Here is a 17,138-nt window from a genome sequence, read left to right on the forward strand (position 1 = left end):
ACCAAATAATGGAAATGACATGCCTACTTGTAAATTTACTTTCAAGATTATTAGACAACTAAAAGTATGCATTCAAAGCCTCCCTCCACACACATAGTAAAAACGTATATAAAATTTTGAAGCACTAGTAGGTTGTATGCATTTACCTAAGAAAGTCAAACACTCCACATTAGCTTTATTTTTGAATAATTTATAAAACAATTTAATTACTAACTCTCGAGGAGGTAGTTTCTTTGCCATGTTCTCAAGAGTTGTTTTTTGTTTCATTGGTGTTTTTGCATCATATTGTTGTAAATGAAGAGAAATTGAAGAACCATTAAACTGTGGCCAAGAAGGGTATCCATCAAGAAGAAGTGTTCATTTAAGGAGAAAATTTGAACTATTCTATTCATTCTTTATCCAAGGTCATAGAATTTATTTTGTTTTAAGTCATTGATATTGTCATTAATCCAGATCTAAGGGTCATCTGATTTCACCATAGAGCAGAGCAATTTCCTGAACCAAACATTCAAGTTTAGATTTTATCGGAAAATAAGAATTTTATTCCCAAGACTGCCTTTAAAAAAAAAAAAAAAAAAAAAAGCCTGTGTCTCCTGGGACCCTCCAATAATTTCTTCCTGAATGAGTAGCTGCTGCTGATCTGGCTATGGGAATCTTAATTATCTAGACTATGAACAATGTTCATAAAAAATTTTCCTGGGGCTGGGAAGGTCGCTCAGTGGTAGAGTGCTTGCCTTTCATGCATGAGGCCCTGGGTTCAATTCCTCAGCACCACATAAGCAGAAAAAGGCGGAAGTGGCACTGTGGCTCAAGTGGTAGAACGCTAGCCTTGAGCTGAAAGAGCTCAGGGATAGCGCCCAGGCCCAGAGTTTAGGCCGCACAACTGGCAAAAGAAAAAAAAAATTCCTCAAATTATGTCAAATGAATGAGTCTCCTAACCAAAAATCTCTTTAACCTGCGTGGACATTTTAAATTCCCTGCCCTCACTGATGGTAAGTTTCTGTCATGAAAAGCAAAAGCTACATTTGACCCACTCAACTTCCTATGTGTATAGAATCCATTAAGAGGTCAAAATTTGGCTTACAAAGCATCATCAAATGTATCTGAAACTGTCCAATATGGTATCCATCAATCACATGTGGCTAGAGAGCACTGGAAATGTGGTTAGTCAACACTGGCATAGGATGACAGGGAAAATAAGCACTAGATTTCAGACTTAGTGAAAAAATATGTGAAATAACTTACTAATTCTACATCCCGAGTGTATGTTTAAATGAAAATGTTTTATAACGATTCTAAAATACAAAATTCAATGACACAGTGATCCAGTTCCCTTCTACAAGGTAACTACTAAAACAAATATTTATATTTCAAATATTAGAAATAGGATTTTTTTTCCTTTCCTTTTGTATTCTATGGGTACTGAGGTTTGAACTCAGGGTCTCTTGTTCAGTTGGGTGGCACTCTACCACTTGAACTTCATGATGCCAGCCCTGCTTTATGATGATTATTTTGGAGATGAGAGTCTCACAGAGTTTTCTGTTTTCTGCCTAAGCTAGCCTCAAACCATAATCCTCTAGATCTCAGCCTCTTGGGTAGTTAGCATTATAGTCATAAGCCACCAGCACCTGGTTATAAAATTGTTATATTTATATAAAATTCGTATTATTTTGTATTACATAATCTATTTTATATGTCTATTTCAGGGTCCATACCTAGACCCAAGTTATTTCATCATTTTTTTAAAGTCCTTAAAATGTAACTACTAGGGACTGGCAATATTGCTCAGTGGGAGAGTATATGCATCACATGTTCCAGACCCTGGGTTTAATCTCCAGCACCAAAACAAAATTAAAATATAAATGAAAAGTAGTTACTAGAAGATTTAGAATTACATACCTGACTTGTATGTGTAGCTGGTAGAGATGACCAGTTTTCATCTTGCGTGGTCAGCTTCAATTTCTTTGAATTTTGTTTTAAAACCACCGTACTTTCTATTGGTGTGATGAATACAGGAATTCAGCTTCCAACTATATGTACAAATAAAGATTGTAAATGCTTAAGATTAAGATAGTACTTAGGTAATACAACACTAAATTTTGACTTTAATTATAATATCCTCTTTTGCACAATTGTCTTTCTACAGTTCTGTCAGAAAACACTAAGATGAACTGGTTTAGATTCATTTCATTTCATTCCTGAGAAATAGGTCAGAAACTAAGATATGTGATCCTAAGTGGTAGAGATCAGGGACTTTTAAGTCCACTTTATGAATTCACCGTTGTTCAGCAATGGTCTTACCTGGCGAGCCCTTGGCTGATTTTGAGGAACACCCACCCACAACATACTCATAGGGTGTGGATCATATAGTGACTTTTAATGCATTGTTTTACATTAATTATCCAAGAACAACATTTGCTATCATAAACTAAGTTTCATGGGAAAATAAACTAAATATGTTATTACATAAAGGAAAATAGCATGATGAAAGATAGAAATAGAAAATTCAATCCATGGTGGCTCACACCCGTAATCATCCTAGCTACTCAGGAGGCTGAGATACGAGGATCAAGGTTCAAAGCCAGCCTGTGCAGGAAAGTCAGTGAGACTCTTATCTCAATTAACCACCAGAAACCCAGAAGTGGCGCTGTGGCTCAAAGTGGTAGACTGCTAGCCTTGAGCAAAAGACCTTAGCAACAGCACCCTAGCCCTGAGTTCAAGCCTCACAACTGAAAGGAATAAAACCTTCAATTCACTCGCATTGAATTGCTCAAATTAAAGCCAGATCATAGAGGATATGCTAATGGGATCCCACAGCCCAAAGATGAAGGAGTTCTTAACTATGCAAGAAAATTAATCTTCTTGTAAGAAATACTATTTGTTTCTTAGCGGTCTTCTTTCAGAGTGGAAAAAAAAAAGTGCTTGTCTGAGTCTTTGCTAGTGACATCAGAACAAATCATTTCAAACTTAAACCAATTTAGACCACTTAAATAAGATAAAGTCACTCTATAATAATGGTAATTAATATGTGAATGGAAAGGACTTTTCCAATGGTTTCAAAATCCTTCTTGGAAAAGATTGCTTTCAGGAGCTCAATGAGATGGAGTTTACTGAGTAAAGAATGAGGTAGATACCAGCAAGGCTAAATTAAGTAGGTGTATCAGAAATGATTCAGTCATATCTAGAAGAGAATAAAGGGTTGCAAGCTATTCTTAACTTGAAGAAAAAGACATACCTTCTCCCATACTGACTCAAAGATTATTATTTTAAACTTTTTCGAAATTAAGCCATGTGAAAAAAAACTATTAAGAATTTGGATCCTAATTTATACTACTTACACTTTTTATTTCTACTCAGATAATTCTTCTGGAAGTTATGAGATGTCTGGTAGTTACAAGACATCTTTGCAATGCTAGCACATTATCAATTCCCAAGAAGGGAGCTATGGAATCCATTAGAATGTTCCCTAAAGCATTCTTGAGGTCACATAGTACCTTTAAACTCCTGTGGAATACTTTGAACTGTTTTCATGTGTATAAAGAAAATGTTTTTTTGTGTATGTTTCATTGATTCTGCTCAAAGACCCTCTCAGGAGTGCAGAGAAGTTTAGGGTATTTTTTTTGTTTTACTTAGGGACAAGAACTCCTTATGTAGCCAAGTTGGGAATTACGTTTGCCCTACCATGCTCAGCTAAGAAGCTTTGTCATTATTATTTTTTAAATGTTTATTATCTTTAAGTAATTATACAAAGGAGTTGCCACTCAACAAAGCCATTTATGAATACAATGCATCCTAATGTTTCCCTTTTCATCATTTCCACCCATCCCTTACACATTCCATCCCTTTATTTTTAATATGTTTTATTGTTATTATAAAGGTGATGTACAAAGGAGTTACAGTTATATAAATCAGGTGAAGAGTTTATTTCTTGCCAGATGCCAGTGACTCACACCCGTCCTATAATCCTAGTTACTAAGGAGGCTGAGATCTGAGGATCAAGGTTCAAAATCAGCCTGGGCAGGAAAGTCTGTGAGACTTTTATCTCCAATAAACCACCAGAAAACTGGAAGTAGCACCGTGGCTCAAGTGGTAGAGTGCTAGCCTTGAGTTGAAGAGCTAAAGGACAGTGTCCAGGCCCAGAGTTCAAGCCCCATGACCGACCAAAAAAAAAAAAAGAATACATCTCTTTTATGACAATGTCACCCTTTCTCATGCGCTCTCTGTTTTTCCCTCCCTATCCCCACACACAAGTTATACAGTTCATTTTCAACACAGTGCTCAGTTCCTTCCCTTACTTTTCTGAATTGTGTAGGCTATACATTGCATTTGTTACTGTAGTCTCTCCTCCTACTTCTCTTCATTTGTCTACCCCTCTCCTGACATCTCCCCGCCACTTTCAAGCACATGTATCCTGGTATTTATTTTGTTGAATTATGAATTTGCCTTTCTAAGGAATTACGTCACTTGAGTCCTCCCTTACATCTACCATGTTTCAACTCATAAATCTATGTATACTTGTGTATCACCTAAGGTTTTTACTTATAAACTAATTCCGGCTTCCACATAAGAAAATGTGCAACTTTTGACTCTCTAGGCCTGACTTACTTCACTTAACATAATTTTTTTCCCAGGTCCTTCCACTTCTTTGAAAATGATGCAATGATTCTAATAAATGAGTAAAATTCCATTTTTAAAAAAAAATTCATTTGTCCACTGAGGGGCATCTGGGCTGATTCCATACCTTGGCTATGGCAAATAGTGCTGCTTTGAACATGGTTGTGCTGGTGGCTTTGTTGTATCCTGGTTTGTGATCTTTTAGCCGAGGAGTGGAATTGCTGGATCATAGGGTAGTTGTATGTTTAGTCTTTTAAGGGACCTCCATATTGCTTTCCATAGGGGTTGAACAAGTTTACATTCCCACCAACAGTTTATTGTTTTAAGTGAATAAAATAAAGCACAGGGAAGATTCCACATACTCTGCACTATGGAGAAGGTTATTTTACTGGTCTATCTAGCATGCCTTCTAAAAGATACTTATTGACTATTACTGACCCTTCCTTCTCTGCATCCCTTCTTTCTTTTGTTATTTGTTTAAATTTTTTCTCAATCTGATCACTTTTACCAAAGTAAATACTTTCAGTAGCAAAATAACAGCCCAGGTTCCACTCAGCATCCCTGCAGCTTTACCCATGCTTGAAAATCACTCACAAAAGGAACTCACCAGCAACTCAAAGAAAAGAGAGGGAAGGAGGGTAAGAATATGAATGAGGAGGAGGAAGAAGAGAAGGAAGGGAGGGAGAAAGTAAAGGAGAAAGGGAGAGAAGAAAGAGGGGAAAGAAGGAGAGAGGAAAGAAGGAAGGAAGAAAGGGAATCTTCAGCTCAGAAAACTTATTTACTAACAGAAGCAGAATGTGTTTTTTGTTATTGTTATTTTGTCTAGAGCTTTACATCAATTGCTTTGATTTGCCCTTAAAAGTTGTATGGAACCATCTGTCGATGATCTACTGTTTTTGCTATCTATGGAAATGCAGAATGTGTCAGTGGCTCCTGGTTCAGCTGATAGGGTTGCCAATGGTGATGGGATGTCTGGAGAAGAACAAGCTGAGAACAAAGAAGAAGATACTGCTGGTGTTGTGAAGTTTGGATGGGTGAAAGGTGTGCTGGTGAGAAAACTTCTACATTTACAAATGAAGTGTATCCATTTAATGATCTAGTGGATTGGGTTAGCTAGATCTGGACACTAGAGTGGCAAAGGCAATTGGGATTTGCCCCATTATGAGTTTTCAATGTCTCTTTGACCCACAGGTAAGATGCATGTTGAACATCTGGGGAGTCATGCTTTTCATTCGCCTCTCTTGGATTGTTGGAGAAGCTGGAATTGGTAAGCATTTTTCCTCTTCTAAATAATTTTTGATGAAAGTTATAAGCTCAATAAGCAACTTGGTTTCACCATTAATGCTGCATGTAAGATGAAGGTCATAGAAATAATTTACACTTGAGCTCCTTTTACTTGCCTCTTTGACAATATTTGCCAGAGAGGAAAGGTGAGACGTTAACTCATGGGAGGCTGGAATTTTCCAGCTTGCCAAATGATCTGGTGAAAAATCAATTATGTCTTTCTAAATTCTGATAAAGTTTAAAGCATAGCAGTATAGGAAAGTACATGTATTTTACATAATTAAAGGAATGTTTAGGGATATGTTGATATATGCTCTCTTTTTTTTTTTTTTTTGCCAGTCCTGGGGCTTGAACTCTGGGCCTAAGCACTGTCCCTGAGCTTCTTTTGCTCAAGGCTAGTGCTCTACCACTTGTGCCACAGCACCACTTCCAGCTTTTTCTGCTTATGTGGTACTGAGGAATCAAACCCAGGGCTTCATGTGTGCTAGGCAAGCATTTTATCACCAAGCCACATTCTCAGCCCTATACGCTCTTTATTTGCTATAGAATATCCCTATTGTGATAACAGGCAAAATTTCACTAAACAAACCACCTTATGGGAAAACTAGTGAAAAATAACCTACTAAAAATGCTGAATATTTGACCATTTTTCAAAGAAAATAGTTGTTTCATTTTCAGGTACCAGCAGTCAGAAAACAAAGGTTAATAAAATATTTCCAGTCTTAGAATTACAGACAAAATGATTAATATAATGTGTGTAATTTACATACTTTACGTGGAAAAATGGAAGATATTACTCTGAGGGATTGTTTTTAAATGTTACATTCCATTTAAAATATTATTTTCACCAGGCGCTGGTGGCTCACACCTGTAATCCTAGCTACTCAGGAGTCTGAGATCTGAGAGTTGCAGTTTGAAGCCAGCCTGGGTAGAGAAAGTCCATGAGACTCTTATCTCCAGTAAACCATCAGAAAACCAGAAGTGGCATTGTGGCTCAAAGTGGCAAAGCACTAGTTTTGAGAGAAATCGCTCAGGGACAGCGCCCAGGTCCTAATTCAAGTCCCATGACAAAAAATAAAAATAAAAAAAGTCAAACGTTCCCTCAGGTTCTGATTTCATGTGATAAAAGTGATGTTCTGTTTTATATATACAGAATGCATTGTGGATTCACTTTTGGGGGAGACTTTTAAATCATTCATATCAGGAACATAGAAGCTCAGATGTGTTTTCAGACTCTATTCCAGAAGAAAGGTTTTCAATGAGTGTTTAGAAAGTCATCGTGATTATTTATTGACTTCACTCTTCAAAATGCATTCAGAGCCAGGGGAAGACTAACTTGAAAAGGAAAGGACTAAGCTACAAATTGAAACAGTTCCCATAGTTTTTCCATGGTTCATGTTTGGCAACTGCGGTGTTCCTGACAAAGGGCTGCTTGCTGGTTTTATGATGCATACCAAATGAGGGTGTAGAGCCTGCTGGGTCCAAAACAAGTCGATGCTGTACCATGGAAAATCTGCATCTTAATATTGCCAAAGTCTTGCTCCAGGGTTTCATGCAAAATTAGGTTTTTAAGGGCAGTTTAGTAACTTATTGAGATCATCAAGAAACATTATTTCGTTTGGAGGTGTGACTGTAGCCAAGGGCAAGAGTAATTCTTTTTTAATGCAACTTACTCAACACCCATATGTTTGGCAATAATGTGAACTTTAATCAGGGCTTAGATTACCCTTCATTGTCAATCCAGTTTCAGGTTTATTACAAAACTAAAAAAAATATGAAGAGTCTTATCTTCTGCTAAATGATTTAATATAATTCCAGGCATTCACGTTGTTTAAATAAAAAATCATTTTCTTAAGTAGTTAAAATCACAATTAGAAGTCAATAGAGTTCTACTTAATGATTTTTCCTTTCGATGGATATTTGTGGCTTTCTTCTTTCCTTCTTTCTTTCCTTCCTTCCTTTCCTTCAGTGTCTTCTCAGTAAATGCATTTTGGTGAAGACTAGAAACTTCTTACCAATCTTACTCATTTTTACTGATCTTTGCTACAAACCTAAAGCTAAATGGGTTCAGTCACCATGTGGTTCCATTTCAGTTTCTTATATTGTGAAAGAAAAGAAAAAAATCCAAGTACTTTCTTCTTGATATGGGAATTTTTTGAGAAGGAAACTTGTATACGTTTTTCAAGCCCAGACCCTGGGAATAAAGCCAGAATAAATCTGGAACCAGTAATAACAGTAGCTACAGCCCTTGGGTAACCATGCTGAAGCTGTAAGATTTGGCTGCCATATTCTTAAAAATAATGGTAGAATGTGCTCATAATAAGCTTGAGTATTAGGCAGGGAAGATGGGTGTAAAAAGCAAGTATGACCTGAACAATGTCACTTATAGTCTATGATTTTCACTTATCTAAAAATTAGGGAGCTGGGTTAATACTTCCCAATTCTTTAAAGATAAAGCTAAAGACCCTTGCTGAAAAATGAAAAACAAAACTGGTTCCCATAGATTTTTCTGCTTTTCATGTCTAGCAGACACAAATTGAAATGGCTGAAGGTAGCCTAATGATCTCACTGTAGGAATCATAAAAACTATCTCAGAAATTATAACTAAAACCCTGCAGAAGCCAGGCGTCGGTGCTCACGCCTGTAATCCTAGCTACTGAGGAGGCTGAGATCTGAGGATCGCAATTCAAAGGCAGCCTGGCAGGAAAGTCCGTGAGACTCTTATCTCTAATTAACCACCAGAAAGCTAGAAGTGGCGCTGTGGCTCAAAGTGGTAGAGCTCTAGCCTTGAGCAAAAAAGCTCAAGAACAGTACACAAAGCCCTGAGTTCAAGCCCCACAACCAAAAACAAAACAAAACAAAAAACACACACAGAGAAACACACACACAAAATGCAGAATCCTAGGACTCACTTTTTTTTTTTTGGTTGGTTGGAGGGGGGTCTGAACTCTGGGCCTGGGCCCTGTCCCTCAGCTCTTCAACTCAAAGCTAGTGCTCTACCACTTGAGCCACAGCGCCACTTCTGGCTTTTTCTGCTTATGTGGTGCTGAGGAATTGAACCCAGGGCCTCATGCATGCAAGGCAAGCACTCTACCACTGAGCCACCTTTCCAGCCCCTCCTAGGATTCACTTTTAAAAATGTAGTTCTGTTGCTTGGGCATTTTTAGTAAGTGCCTCACTGGTGCATGTGGTTTAAGGATATTTTGGGAATGCTATCAAACCAATGTTCTCTACGCTGTACTTTACCCTGGGACAGATAGCTATCCAAGGTTACATAAGAATAACTTGATATAGCTGGAATGAAAGGTGCATGCCAACATCCTAGCTTCTTTTCTCAAGGTGGAGGTTCGAGAATGTTTTTGCTTGGGTTGGCCTGGAACTACTATCTACCAGATCTAAACCTCCTGAATTGCTAGGATTACATCTGATGGGGAGAAAAAAAGCAGTCCCATGTTGTTTAATAGTAAAAAGCATTATTCCTGAGAGTTCAAATGGAATTCTAAATCTATATACATACATATGTGTATGTATAATTATGTATGTATACATACACTGAATATATACATCTGAATAAAGGATTATGGGAAAGTAATGGGAGTTAGTGTCATGTAATAATAAAAAAAAACTGTATAGTTTCTTAGGCCTGGTGTGAAGATGATAATAGTAGCATAAGGAACTAGGGTCACATAGTGGTTTATAAGTGAAGCTGACTACAAGGATCCCTGCAATAAGTTCAAAGCATTTGGTGCAAGGTAGTTATAAGACTGAATAACAGCTAAAGCAGTTTGTACCAAGTCTGCAGTTTGTGACCTACAGTCGATCCCTTCCCACTTTACTCTCTCTCTTTCTTTCTTTCTTTCTTGTTTGCTTGCTTGCTTCCTTCCTTTCCTTCCTTCCTTCTTTCTTTTCTTTCTGTTTTTCTTTTCTTTCCTCCCTCCCTTATTTCTTCCTTTCTCTCTCTCTCTCTTCTCTCTCTCTCTCTCTCTCTCTCTCTCTCTCTTCTTTTTTGCCAGTCCTCAGCCTTGAACTCTGGACCTGGGTGCTCTCCCTAAGCTCCTTTTGCTCAAGGCTTAACACTACCGCTTGAGCTACAGCACCACTTCCAGCTTTTTCTGTGATTAATTGGAGATAAGAGTCTCACAGACTTTCCTGCCTGAGCTGGCTTCAAACTGGGATGTTCAGATCTTAGTCTCTTAAGTTGCTAGGATTATAGGCATGAGCCAACAGTGCCCAGCTCCCACTGGACTTTAACTTGCTAAACAAACCAGAGTTGCCAGCTTGAAACAAGGTAGAGCTGGAAGCATCAGAAGAGCCATTATGTCCTCTTCCTCTTCTATTGAGGCATGGTTTCTAGCCATTTGTGATATGAGAACCTGCCAACAGCAATCCACTTTATGTATGGGGGGATACCAAATAGCACAGGCCAGAACATTCTGGATGGAGTCAAGGTGAGTTCAGTGGCTGTGACTGTACACCTTCTGTCTCAAATCTGGGTTCTCTCCGATTGGAGAAAATATTAGAGGGAAGAAAAACTCTCTCCCTCTGCCCATCTTAGGTTTCTTGCTGGGGCCCTATAAATTAAACTGTCACAACAGAATAGCAAGAGGGAAAAACACACAACTATGTTAACTGGTGTTTCGCACATACACGTGGGAACACTCAATGATGGGTGATTTGATACAGTGGTTACAACATGAGTTTTTATACTATCTTAACAAAAGAGTAATAACACCACACAAAAGTGCCCAGACAAAGGAAATTTTCCATGAGTTTTAGGATGACTAATTGTGGGAGGCAATTTGTTAGCAAATGGAAAGAGTTGGAAAAAATTATATTGTGAAGTAAGCCAGACCCAAAGGAATATAGGTCCCATGGTTTCCCTTATTTGCAATAACTAGTATACGTCTAGGATAATCTTACCAGAACAAGCAGAAAAGTTCAAAAGCTATGTCCATATGACCATCTAAGATGATGCTAAGTGAAATGAACCCCAAGATAGGGGCACAATAGATTTTATCTTTGTTGCTCTTGGTTTTAATGTACTTATAATGTACTATGTGATCTTTTGGTTTCTTTTGTATGTTCTTCCCCAATGATCTAACCCCTATTTTCACTGTATTTGATTCCAGTGCCCTGTATCTAGTATATACATTTTTCTAATATGGGGAGAGGAAGGGAAATAACAAAATGCTGAAACAAGGATACAGGTTGACCCATTGTAACAATGAGATGTACAAGACACTATGTTGAAAACGAACTTTACAATTTGGAGGGGGGTAGGGATTTGGGGAGATGGGGAGGGGAGGGATGGTAGGGGAAAACAAAGGAGGGGGGTAACAATGCTTGATAGGAAATGTACTCTTTACCTTACTCATGTAACTGTAACCCCTTTGTATAGTACCTTTACAGTAAAAATATATTTTAAAAAATGTGGGAGGCACATAAATGGGAGAACTAGTGGAAGATAAATGCCTAGTCAGATTGTGTAGGGCAATTCTGCCAGCTGATCAGGGTCTATAATAGTACCTGGCATGAGCTTTTGTCTTTCTTGATAATGAAATGTGGGTGGAGGACACTTAGAAATGTAATTTCTGTATTGTGGCAAATAGGAAAGAATAGAAAGCTTCTTTAAGATCGGCTTCTTTTCACTTATCTTCAGTTCAAAATAAGACTAATGTCCAAGTTACATGTTGGCAAATTCTGCCATCCTTTATGATCTTCCTGGCTCTGTGTCTTTTAAAAGTAAAAGCAGTCAAATCTGCCTCTGATTTCTGGCCTCTCCTGCTTTCTCCCTCTCATTAGAACCATTAACCTTCTGAACTATAAGTTCTTTGAGGGCAGCTGCTTTCGTTTGTTCGTTGTGTTTCTCACACTGCCTACCCCATGGCTAGATGTATGGAGGGCTTTTTAATAAGCAATAGCTTTTACAACTATTGTTGTTATGTTGAAAAAGTAGTAACATTAGTTATGTACTGCATTCTAGGCACTATGGCAGTGACTTCACACAGACATCCTTTCTAATTTAATTGCCATTTGGGGTTCAGAGAATAAATAACTTGTTAGAGGTCATGCAGTTAATAAGTCAATGTAGTTCAATTTAATTCTTTCTAATTTACCCATCTGTCAGAACAATTTGCTCTATTGTCTGTAAAGTTCCAATCCTACACAACCAAAAGTACATAAAAAGGAAATTACCTGGCAGGGTGCATACTTAACCTCCAGTTATCACAACGGCTTGAGGTTGTATAGGGCAATTATGACGTTTATAGGTGTCTAGAACTTCATGGATGATGGGATGCCCATTACATTTTGCCCAGTCTTAGTGACTCAGTTTTATGCAACACAGCATTGCACATTTTAGCTCCTGGGCATTTACTGCACAATGATTGCCTGGCCTATTTGTCAAACTCCAGTGTGATCCTTCATTTGATTCCCCTGGACTTGCTAGATCTTATGTATATGACCCAAAGGATTGTTCCACCATTTAATTGCCTTTATTTTTCCTCTCTCAACTGAGGTCTTGGTGTGATTATCATCGGCTTAGCCGTGACAGTGACTGCTATCACTGGTTTATCTACCTCTGCTATTGCCACAAATGGATATGTCAGAGGAGGTAATTAAACTTATGACCCACAACATCATTTGTAAGGTAAAAGCAACACAGGCTCAACTAGCTCACCACTGACCTTTCTGGAGTGTTTTCAAAGGTAATACAAGTTGGTTCCTTTTTTTTTTTCCAGCCCCCATCCCCACCCCAAGCGAAGGGATGCAAGAAAAATGGAGAAGGATTTAACCTTTGTCAAATCCTCAACTTTCTCATTTGGGTTCTTCTCAAGCAAGAGAGAAGGTCAAATGCCATATTTTCTCTTTTCACAGCCAAGGTAGTTTCTCTCCCAGGATACCAGCACAAGTCAACTTTTCCTTTTCAGGGCTACGTTTTAGATTATGTTTACTTTTGGAAACCATCCTTCATCATAATGAGTGGTTCTGACTTGATCTTTATGCCAGGCACGCAAGTTTCTCCCCAGCACAAAGAAACCCCATCGGGGCCCTGGGCATGGATATGGAAACAGAAATAAAAGGCAGTATATACTGTAGCAGTAGGGAATCCAAGGAGGAAAAGTAAAACGTATTATCTTCTATCTTTCATTGCTAACAGGTCTTGGAGTTCTCATAATTCTTCTTTCCACCATGGTCACTTCTATTACTGGCTTGTCAACTTCTGCAATAGCAACTAACGGGTTTGTTCGTGGAGGTAAAAATGTCTAAGATATCTAATACCTTCATCACTTGCTACGGGTAGGCAAAAAGCTTCTTATACACTTATTTTTGATGGGCACAAGGGAGTAACTTGATGTTTTTGAAGCCCTACTGTCTTGAGGAACTGGTAAGTACAGTCCAGATCTACTGTGGTCAGCCCTGACCTCTTTCTAACAGACTTCTCTGGCACATTGCAGGCGGTGATTTCCAGATGTGCAAGTGCTTTGGATAAATGTTTTCTTTTTCAGACCAGTCTACGCTCTCCTTCCTGGTGTTTCTTAGAAAAGGATTCTGGAACGTGGCTTCTAATTTCAAGTTTAGTACATTTCAGGTGCTTTCCAAGACTGACACGGAATCGGGTCTTTCAGAACATTTCAGGTTTTTGGGAGGAAAGTGATCTTCAGAGATAAGATTCAGATGGCTGTTTCTAAAGTACTGGTAACTTCTCTCAGTACCGGAGCCAAACACCTTTCTTGGGGGATTTTGCAGGTCTTGGAGTCATCATCATTGGCCTGAGCGTAGTAGTGACAACACTCACAGGTATTTCTATGTCTGCTATTTGCACAAATGGAGTTGTAAGAGGAGGTAAGCCAATTCATTTACTTATGAATACAAGCTTTGGTTAAAATATACTATCTAGAGTTGATTTAATACTGAAAGTGAAATGTTTATGTTGCTAATGAATCCCCAAACAAAGAAAAAAATCCAAAATTTAAATAGCAAGGTAAAATTCTGCTCAACTGAAATTAGGAGATGTCCAGAAAAGACTTCTTTGTTCTGTTTCCTGTGGTGAATCATGCTTGCTTAGCTGCACAAATACCAACATTTTACAAAAATTATTTTCTGCAGACTGAAGGGATAATTTAGGTGGTTCAGTGCCTTCCTAGCAACCATGAAGGCCTGAGTTCAACCCCCCAATACCGTAAAAAAATAATTGTCTTTAAAAAATATCAATGGAAGCCAAGCACTGGTGGCTCATGTCTATAATCCTAGCTACTCAGGAAGCTGAGATCTGAGGATCCCCAATTCAAAGCCAGCCTGAGCAAGAAAGTCCATGAGACTCTTTATCTCCACTACACTACAAAAAAAGCTAAAGGTGGAGCTGTTGATCAAGTGGTAGTGGTAGAGTGCTAGCCTTAAGCTGAAGAAGTTCATGAATAGCGCCCAAGTCTTGAGTTCAAGCCCTAGGACTGGCACACACAGACACACACACACACACACACACACACACACACGCATGCACGCATGCATGCGCACACACACACACACACACACACACACACACACACACATCATTGGAATATCCAAATAATCTTGTCATTATTTGTAGCATTTTCTTTTACATTTGTTTCAATAAATTAGATTTGATTAAGCCAGGGTACCTCTATTGCAAATAAAGTATAGATACAAGGAAGAGCTGTTATTCACTATGATGGTCCAGGATTCATTAAAATTATTTGTAATTTGTAAGATTTGATTCTAATTATTATTCAGGATACTTGGACATTCAATATCATTCAATCATGTGAACTAATTTCCTTATCTCCTTTGCATAAAGCATGTTGATTTCTTGTTTGTTTCAGGTGGAGCCTACTATCTTATTTCCAGAAGTTTAGGGCCTGAGTTTGGTGGGTCAATAGGTTTGATCTTTGCTTTTGCCAATGCAGTGGCTGTTGCTATGTATGTGGTGGGATTTGCCGAGACTGTGGTTGATCTTCTTAAGGTAATTAAAGCTTTTTTCTATACAGCTAAGCACGATGGTTCAATACAGTTTTCTTTGTCAGGGTACTAGAGGATATTATGGGGAAATGAGAGGGAAAGAGTTATTATATGGGAAGGAGTCCCGGAGATGTCATTGGAAGATGTGGCTTTGAGTTCTATCTCTCACCTTATCATTTGGAGACTAGAGACCAGTTCTTCTAAGTCATTAGAAATTTGTTTTCCTCTTGTATAATATGGGCTAGTACTGGTCTGTGTGTTTCATAAAAAATGGAGACAGATTAGATGAAAGACTGTACAAAATATAAAATGTCAGATAGATAATGGACATTGTTTTCAAGCATTCATATTTCTATTGTGCCTATGGATTTCCAAAGCAAAAGCAAATTCAAACATGAAAATAACTCACTATAGAAAACTAGAACTTTCCTACTTAGGTGCCCTCATCTAAAATGGTCTCTGCACAAGCACATTAACTAGTTGGTGTATGAGCTATCTCCTAAACTTCCTTTCATGGTAATGATAGCACTCACTGAATTCAATTGCTATAAGTCCCTGTATGTGAAAACTCAATGAATAAGTGAGCATATTAAGTACTTCTTAAGGTACATTGTCTTTAAGAACTGTGTTACCAGGTTTGTGTAGTCTGTTCTTAAATTGAACAGCACATATTTGCAAATATTCACATTGTAAACATTCATTTTTATTCCTGTAGGGTTCCCCTTGACACATTAAAATAACAAGTCCTTTGGAAACAAAACACAATGCGTACTTTTACTTAGTGTTATAAGAGCTTCAAGTGCTGTAACTGGAACAAATCTGTAAACTATCAAACTCCTAACCTTAGCTTTCAAAGGCCTGTTTTCCTGGGGGAAAAAATACTAAGTTCTTTATATTCTCAAACGTATGAGCTTTTCATTTTTTTTTTTTTTAGATTATCTTACACGGCCCCAGGCAATTGTGTACAATACCTTTTATTCCTGTTAAATGCGACAATAAGAATCGTTTGTAGAGAGTTTTAGCTCTAATCATCATAGTGATTTTTTTTTTCCCCTTCCAGGAGAGTGACTCGATGATGGTGGACCAAACCAACGACATCCGAATCATAGGCTCTATCACAGTGGTGATTCTTTTAGGAATTTCAGTAGCTGGAATGGAATGGGAAGCAAAGGTGAATTTTTCAAGATGGTGTTCGTGACAGCTGTTAGTCAGGTCCTGACTAAATTGAAAGAATAGATATTCAAAAGGGAATATTCAAAAGGGAATTGCTGTTCTTACTGGTTGTGGGGAAAGAAGCAAATTAGCTGGAGGTAGAATATCAGGCCCACAAACCACCACATCAAATCTTGACTGACAAAGTATGTGTCACGTGATGGGTGGTGCCTATGTTTTGTCCTTAGGGAGCTGTCATTAAAGCGACAGAGTCATTCGGGTTACTACTATCTTTGTGCACAGACCCTTTATGAGGTAGTACATGCTAGAGGTCCATGTCTCAATTACATGCCCTGGAACCATCTTTCAAGCTGTCACCAACTGTGAATGCTGATGCCACTAGGAAATGACAAATGTGTTGGAAGAAAGTGATAGAAACCTAATATATCACCAGAAAACTTAAGGGCATCATAGGCTTTGGAACCAGAACATGTGTGGATTTGACTAGTAGTAAAACAGAATATTTTTGATGATAAGGAGCACGTCTTTTGAAATCCTACACAGTGATCACACACAGTGCAACTGAAAATGTTTCTCCATGCCTGGAGATATAGTCATTCTCAAGTCATCTTTAGAAATAAGAAAATGGCTGAAATCTCCCATCAATCTAAAGCATTAAGAAACTTCTGTGCCATTTATTTATGGGTTATGCATTCAAAGACCAAACAAACATTAAGTACCTATCACATGCCCTAACACTAGACATTCATTGTGACCAAAACATGCACAATCCTTATCCTAACTCAGTATGGGTCTATAGATAGATGAGTGGTGAACAAGTAAATAGAGAAAAAGATATAAAATGTAAACTGTGAAAAGCGTTATGAAGGAAATGGACACTGAGATAGAAAATAACCGGGGAGGTGGGGATGTAGCCTGGGAGTAGGGCACATGTCTAGCATGTACATGGATTTGATCCCCAGTTAGAAAGGAGGGGGAGAAAAGAAGGAAGAAAGGAAGGAAGGCAGGAAGGAAGGAAGGAAGGAAGGAGAGGAAGGAAGGAAAGAAAGGAAGGAAGGAGAGGAAGGAAGGAGGAAAGCAGAGAGGGA

General features: G+C 38.2%; 1 protein-coding gene across 5 annotated transcripts in view; it reads left to right on the forward strand.

Moving 5' to 3' along the window:
• Slc12a1 (solute carrier family 12 member 1) overlaps positions 1 to 17,138 on the forward strand; it is an 81,356-nt gene that overhangs the window by 8,218 nt on the left and 56,000 nt on the right. Inside the window, exons 3-7 of one of the 5 annotated variants that reach the window (XM_042687808.1) lie at positions 5,532 to 5,663; positions 5,806 to 5,881; positions 12,416 to 12,511; positions 14,742 to 14,881; positions 15,938 to 16,048. In XM_042687808.1, coding sequence (XP_042543742.1) covers positions 5,532 to 5,663; positions 5,806 to 5,881; positions 12,416 to 12,511; positions 14,742 to 14,881; positions 15,938 to 16,048 — 555 coding nt within the window. Of the gene's footprint in view, positions 1 to 5,531; positions 5,664 to 5,805; positions 5,882 to 12,415; positions 12,512 to 13,057; positions 13,154 to 13,647; positions 13,744 to 14,741; positions 14,882 to 15,937; positions 16,049 to 17,138 lie in introns of all 5 variants that reach the window. The other 4 variants (XM_042687807.1, XM_042687806.1, XM_042687809.1 and 1 more) reach the window with 4 other exon arrangements.

This window comes from Dipodomys spectabilis, unplaced genomic scaffold (assembly GCF_019054845.1).
Source record: "Dipodomys spectabilis isolate Male_0828 unplaced genomic scaffold, ASM1905484v1 ptg000108l, whole genome shotgun sequence".
In the NCBI taxonomy this organism is placed as follows: Eukaryota; Metazoa; Chordata; class Mammalia; order Rodentia; family Heteromyidae; genus Dipodomys; species Dipodomys spectabilis.